Below are 7500 nucleotides of genomic sequence, written 5' to 3' on the forward strand. Positions count from 1 at the left end.
AAAACAATTTAATTGGCCTTGCCGTCCCAATATTTTTGCAGGGGGACTGTAACTGTGACTATATAGCAGCTTAATATAATGGTAATAAACATTAACTTAACATACTGGCGAATAAACAGCAGCCTAATATAACTCTAATTATACAGCAGCCTGACATAATGGCAACGAAATAGCAACGTAATCTAACTATAACTGCACAACAAACATAAAATAAACACTAATCTTTCTTCTAAATACTTTTTAAAATTTCATCAATTCTTTTGAATCAGCTTCATTTTCATTACAGTTAGAACTTTTCCTTTCAAACCTTATGAGTATTTTGACATCAATCATTCTGCAATCATCCTAACATATACTTTATATACATATAAAGGATTCTTTGATTAATAAAGGTTTCATGTAGAACCTTACAACAGAGATTTTCTGTTTCTGAGAGGGTTCTAGGTTGAACCACTGTTAGGGTGTAGTAAATGAAGAATTGCTTACGCAAAACTAGTATGACTTGATATTACCTTGTAATTGTTCATAAGTTTAAGATTACCTCCACTATATTTAATGTTACTCCACTATATTTTGTAGTTTCTATATTTAATGCTTATTAAATGCACAGAACATTAAAATCGGAAACGAAGTCTGACAAGAATGTAACAGAATATAACAAGACTGAATCTGTGTGTAAAGACTTCATGAATGTTTGTTTCTAATCAATAAAATTCTCATACGCTTATGCTAAATGGTAATGTGATGTTTGTGAAAACTAAACTAATACCACAAGACACAAAAACAAAAAATCACCACTTGAGTGCTTACAATTTCCTCGGGGATGGTGTTCTAGCATTCAATATGGTCTCTACAACCTCACTTGCGAGACCAGAATCTATGAGCTGGTGCCCCTCAGGGGCCAGACCCACGGTTTCCATAGTTCTGGCTGAGGGTCTTAAATCAGCCCTCCAGCTTGAGACAAAATCTCCCAAGGAGTGCCGTCTAGCAGGGATATTATCTCCGAGAACCATATTCGAGCTGGCCGATAAGGTACTACTAGCAGCAGACATAGACGGTCTTGGCGAACTCTCGCCAGAACTTGTGGGAGCAGAGCAACTGGGGGAAAAGAGTACAGACGTGATCTCGGCCACGTGTGCACAATGGCGTCCAGCCCCAGTGGTGCGGGAGGACTGAGGGCGAAGCTCAGCGGGCAGTATGTTGTCTCCTCTGAGGCGAACATACCCACTTCCTCTTGGCCGAACACATCCAGTTGTGGATGGAGCCTTCAATCCCTGGGCCTCAGCCCTTCCTCAACAGGATGTCTGCCCTCACATTGTACATTGCACTCACTGACAAAAAATTTCCCTCTGCCCAGAGAATAAAATGAATATAAACCTGTCATTTGCAGCCGCACTACTATTAGAGCTGCTAACAGCTAATTAATCAGCCCCTTCTGGCCAGATTTGAAAATCCAACGCCGATGTGGTATAAGGATCTATAATCACTCCCATTTCAACAAGACATGGTGGAGGCACTGCAGCAGTATCTCTTACAATAAGCTCGAAATAAAGCAGACTAGTAACCATATGAAATGCAATGCTTATGTAACATCGTGCACATAATCGAAACAGTGCATGACAGCAGTGCACGTCCTGGTATCGGTTAAATATCGAAGCTTGTGAAAGTTTAACTGTCACTGAGCACTGCAGTGAAAATGTCACTGTACTGCAAGCTTTATTTCATCATATACAGTGATAACATTGTTCTAACTCACCCTTAGGAGAAGAGGTGAATTAAGGCAAAACGTTCATCTTACTCCACGTACTGTACTTTCACCTCATATTCAGGATTAGAGGACTGTAACAGCTGTAACAGCTGTAAATTCACGCTTACACTTTAGGGTTCCTACAAATGCACGATTTAACAGAGAGTCAGAGAACATTTAGCAGTCATCCTGTCTCTCTCCACCTGTCTCACACCGATCCTCGACAGTGTACACAACAATCCTGGGCTTTAATTTGACTTCAAAATGCCTTCCACATGCCTAATGAAGTTGTGTAGACATTGCTGCTGAAATTAAATAAAATTAAATAAAATAATTCTAAAATGTATCATTTTAAAGCATGTTCATTTTTATTTACTAGATGTTAAATATTATGAGTAAAATAAAGCTATACACAATGTCCAAGCATGCACATGAAAAACAACAACAACAACTGAACAAACGTGAGACGTGAGATCTGTTTTAGAATACGAAACCGAGAAAGTAAACACACACACTTGGTTAAATCTTCTGTTTTCTGTGTCTCTGTATTAACAGATCGGTTACTGACAGTTTACAGAAACGGTTGCTGTGCTCGGAGATTTTAAAACATGGCTGCACATTTTTACGCATTTTCACGTAATCACTTTTAAGACTTTACATTCTACTTCAGTTCCATTTGTTTTTACAGACATTACACGATATTAAATGGATAAAAGTAAAAAAATAAATAAATAAATAAATAATAAAAAAGCATTTTTATCCTTCAGTGCATTAAAACATGAATTGTGTAAATTGTTGTGGTATAAGATGAATCAATCACTTCCGGACATGCTGTTATGGGAAAATGACCAACAGGAACACACACACCATCACACCACCCTGTCAGTGATTATTTTTTCTGCAACAGCACGAGACAGAGTGTTTACACACACACACACACACACACACACACACACACACACACACAGAGGGGCTTCTTACAGGAATTTGAAATTTGCTTTCCTGTAAATGCATGACTTAACAGATGTCCTGACAGAGCGAAAGTGAAAGTGAATTTATCAGTCTTCCTGTCTCTCTGCACCTAAACTGATCCTCGACAGATCACACGACAAACCTGGGCTTTCATTTGACTTCAGAATGCTTCCCGGTATGTATTCTTAACTAATAAACGCTTCTGCATGGCTGATGATGATGCATTTGCTTCGCTGTGCTCGTGTAGCCTCTGAATGTTTGCATGTAGCATTACTGTAGTCAGTGAAAGAAAATGAATAATCTGTACATGATCAGTAAACAGTAACAGCGTGTTTTTAATCCTGACGAGTTCATTATTAAATGTTTATAAGCATTCATTTACGGTCCTGACTGCTAAGCTATGATGTCATGCTAATAATTATGCATGGAAGGGTTTTTTTTTATTTGTGTCGTTTTTTTTTACGACCATTGGTGGCGCTGTTGCTCTTTTCTTGTTCTACATCACTCCAAAATATCCCACTTTAAGATATTTATTGAGAAAATAATGTGATGTGAATGCAAAAAATAAAAATTAAACCTTATATTAGTGTGTTGTTTTTTTTAAATGTCTGAAAGCCCTGTGAGCACATTCACACCAGTCTATCCTGGAGACATAAAATCCCCAACACCTGACAATATCCATGATATTGTGTATCGTAATGCTAATATACAGTATTGTGAAATCAATGATATCGTTATATCACTCACCCTTATAATGAAGTGCTGCAGTGCAGTCCTGGGATGATGTAATATGTGTCTCTTTATAACTCCTGTACACTTAATACTGTATGTTTTTCATTCTGTGAATATAAACCGTGAAGCATGGCTTTCTGAACGATTGCACTGCTCATGTTCTTGAGTATTTATTGTATATTTATGTTCTGTTCTCTGATCTCCAGTACACAGTGTCTACCCTCTGGTTTTAGGGAAAACCATGAACTCCGATAAGCACTTTATGGATTGTCTCAGATCCGAAATGAAGCTACATGAAGTGGACTCGCAGAATGACTGTGATGTCCTCATTGCTTTCGTCCCGATTGTGTCTCGAGCTGGAACGGACATTCAAGCTGCTCTTGAAAGAATTCCCAGTAAACACACGTTCATTCATAAGGCTGCTTTCACATTTACCCATGTTTTTTCCTCAGCTGTAAGCACACATTTTCCAGAACACGTTTTTATGTAGTCCTACAGGAAAGCTGCCTTCTGTGTTTTTGGGAACCTAAATCTGCAAAAAGTTCAAATAAAAATGAAAAGTGACATCAAACACATTTTTACCTGCCTGAACTGATCAGGTTGGTTAGTGAGTGAAAATGAGACGATTTACGACGGACTGAATAGAAAATATTTGAATGGCAGTGTTGCAGTGTAACATAAACAGTGTGTATTGTATGTGTGGGATGTTCAATGCAGTCAAGTTGCATAAAAACCCTAACTCTAACTTTTCGGCCTCCAAAGCTGTAGCGAAGACAAAACAACTCCCTGATCACCAGAGTTACACCAGTCTTTATTTCATCTTCATTACTGATCATAATAAATCTAATGTAGAAAGCAAGTGTGAGACTAGCTAGGACTGCTAAAAGCGTTGTCACGTTTGCAGTGGGAGCATCGCAAGGGGCGACTTATTTTACATCAGCACAAAAATGTTCAGGTCAGTACTTAAAATAAAAACAGGGCAAGTGTGAAAGCAGCCTTTATTGAAAACCTCTGTATATAATATATATATAAATATGAATTATATATGTTATGTGAGCTCTCTCTCTCTCTCTCTCTCTCTCTCTCTCTCTCTCTCTCAGCAGAACATTCATACAAGCGCGTCGTTCTGGTGTCTCTCCACCACACATTCGATCAGGATTACATCGCACCAGACAGCAGACACTCTGTTCACAGGAATGACGTGTTTGCTGTGGACCTTCTCTATCATGAAGACATGGGACTGCTGAAATCCCGAACCAATGATGAGGCACTGAAAAGAGTAATAAAGCATCTAGGAGGAGAAACACCATATAAGGTCTCTGAATGGAGCCTGTTGATGTGAATAAAATGTTAAACATCTGCCGCACTACAGTCACTGACACCATGATACAGCCGTGATAAATGCTACAGCCAACGCATGCACCGTTATTTGTACATTTTTAAAATGAACATATTTTATACGATTAATTTAAATGTGCATGTTATCATATTTTGTTATCAGTAGTTTAAATATTTTTCTATATTTTGATCAGCCGGTGTGTCGTACAGGAAACTGGTGTGCTTGTGTGTAAACCAGCTAATTTCACTCTCTTCCCCTGCAGGCTGCGGACAAGACCGAATTTATTCCTTGGTTATGCGCCGTGCTGAGCAGCTTTCTTTTTTACTTTGTTCTGCCAGAAGGGTACAGCTTCTTCCACTTCTTAATTTTGGAGATATTTCTGATTATCGTATCTGGGTCCCTGAGTTACTACAGCAAGTATCTCAAAAATAGCAAATACCACCTTGGGAAGTGGACTCCTTGGATTTTTACTGGTATGAATGTTGTCCTCATGCTTGTATTTCTGAGTTCCACTAAGGAGTCTGTGCATGAGTTGAATAATGCCACTGAACACAGTTAAAACATGTGATACGGATAATATTGCTTTGCCTGATATTGTGGTATGTGGTTTAGAAAACTTGTTAATATTAAATAAACACTTCTCTGTTCAATAATAAACTATAGGAATGGGGACAAAAATGTGTTCATTTGTGGTTTTGTTAAAAGTTCAAATTAAAAGAAGTGAATTCAGGATTAATAGAAAGATTTGATTTATGATTAAACTAAAAATAAACTAAAATTAAATGAAATAAATCAAATGAGTAAAATACACAGTACTGTGCAACAGTCTTAGGGACTCTTTGTTTAGCATAATTTTGTTATAGATATTTATTTGATGAATTCTGCTTTATCGAGTCAGTACAGAAACATTTTAGATCTCCAAACATTACTCATCCAAAAGTATAATGTTGCAGAGAAATATTTACGTTAGAAGAGAAAGCAACGTATTACATAAGACACCACTTTTCAGAGAAATAAACATAATGAAGGCGGCTGGGTTTTGCATGCGAAAAAGAAGAAGAAGCAAACGTGACAGTCTCCAGAAGAAGTCAGATTCTCCAAGATGCTCAACAAAACAACGAAAGGAGCAAGAATGTGTGGACGATTGTCAAGGGGGTGTAATCAGGGCAAGACTTATGGAGGAATGCTGAAAAACAAGAAAGTTCAGAAAGAACAAAACACCTCCTACCCAAGCATGCAGATCCAAGTGTCTACACCCAGGCTACACGCCACCAACACAGCAGTTTCCGATCACGTGACCTTACCGGGAAAACAAAAATCGAGATATTAAACGTATGACATTTGTTTAATTTTATCGTGTCAAGACCAGTATCTCTAAACTAGCAACACCGTTATTTATAACCACAATAAACATAACCACGTCAGCGTCTGTACGCTGTTGAGAAAAAAAGAATACTTTAGCTACACAAACTTGTAGATATTTTATTTAATAAATATTTAAAATGGTCCAAAATGAGAGATATGACCAATCTTTTCAGTTGCTCTCCTGTCTGAATGAAGAGATGAGTAAGTAAAGTAGATATGCGACCAAACACTCTGAACAAATCATCTGGGATGGAGATAATCCTGCTGCAATGATCTACAATGACAGATGACAGACACCTGCAGACGGGTTCAACTGATGTACTGAAGAAGAAGAAGAAGAAGAAGAAGGCGTCTTAAAATTTATAATTGTTAATATATTTCTATGCTTAATGTTTGTAAAGTTTATCATGGTTTATGATAACCATTAATGTACTGTATTTAACCATGGGCAGTGGTAGCTCAGCGATGAAGGTGTTGGACTACTGCTCAGGAGGTCGTGAATCAAACCTCAGCACTACCACAATACCTGTTGGGCCCTTGAGCAACTGCTCAGATGTATAAATGAAATAAATGTAAGTTGACAGCACACGCCACAGTCGGTTTTACACCTTACTCATTCATGTTCACGCTGTACATACTTTCCAGGCAGGAGGTGGAGGCTCTTAACATTCTCTGCGCTGGTGTAATTATAGACAATTAATTTGCTAATGGTTTCGCAGCCTGAGCCCGAAGAGTGAAAGTAAATGTACCAGGAAATAAACAACCTGTGGTTTGCATTTTGTCCACCAACGAATTCAGTCCAGAGCGTGTAACTCGGCTGAGATCCCCCTTCAAAATGACCCAAGGTATGTGTTCTTGATAAAATCTTATTGCATGATATTATGTGATATTGTGCTGATCCTGTTGAACCATTTGCTCTGTGAATGCGACTTGAGAAATTGTAGCATTTGCATGTTTTCAGCCCATTCCATTAACCCTTTATTTCCATAGTTAATAATGTAAAAGCTGCTTCTTTTTTCCTGATGTACAGTCTTTCCAGCAACGATCAGAGTTTTTGTCAAGGTCCTTGGGAAGACCAAGAAGTCCCACAAGACCTTCATGGAGCGTCTGACAACTTCGCCGAAACTTCGTGAAGTGAAGTCGGTGAACGACAGTGATGTCATCATTGCTTTTGTCCCAGTTGTGTCTCAAGCTGGAACTGACATTGGAGCTGCAATGGCCAAAATTCCTCGTAAGTACAAACAACTCTCTCTTCCTGTGTTCACAGTCAAAAAAATAAACCAACTGTAGTTTACTGTAAGAAATTACTTTAAAATCTTCATTTATAATTACTATTATTTGAGTA

General features: G+C 38.1%; 2 protein-coding genes across 6 annotated transcripts in view; both read left to right on the forward strand.

Moving 5' to 3' along the window:
* The window catches only part of LOC128629290 (uncharacterized), a 6971-nt gene extending 6244 nt beyond the window's left edge, over nt 1-727 (forward strand). For all 4 annotated transcript variants that reach the window (XR_008393639.1, XR_008393640.1, XR_008393638.1 and 1 more), the window contains one exon: nt 1-727. This exon is cut by the window's left edge and continues 1876 nt beyond it. The gene's annotated coding sequence lies outside the window, so the exon portion shown is untranslated.
* A 1846-nt stretch (nt 728-2573) lies between these two features.
* On the forward strand, nt 2574-5468 carry LOC108259354 (uncharacterized). 2 transcript variants are annotated; one of them, XM_017458774.2, is made up of 4 exons: nt 2574-2894; nt 3658-3846; nt 4552-4766; nt 5053-5468. In XM_017458774.2, the coding sequence occupies exons 1-4, from the start codon at nt 2885-2887 to the stop codon at nt 5347-5349; spliced, it is 711 nt and encodes a 236-aa protein (XP_017314263.2). In that variant the 5' UTR covers nt 2574-2884; the 3' UTR covers nt 5350-5468. The 2 variants fall into 2 exon arrangements, with proteins under 2 accessions (XP_017314263.2, XP_053532714.1); XM_053676739.1 differs by having other exon boundaries at nt 2575-2894; nt 4555-4766.
* Nucleotides 5469-7500: the final 2032 nt, after the last annotated feature.

Source organism: Ictalurus punctatus, chromosome 27 (genome assembly GCF_001660625.3).
Source record: "Ictalurus punctatus breed USDA103 chromosome 27, Coco_2.0, whole genome shotgun sequence".
NCBI lineage: Eukaryota > Metazoa > Chordata > Actinopteri > Siluriformes > Ictaluridae > Ictalurus > Ictalurus punctatus.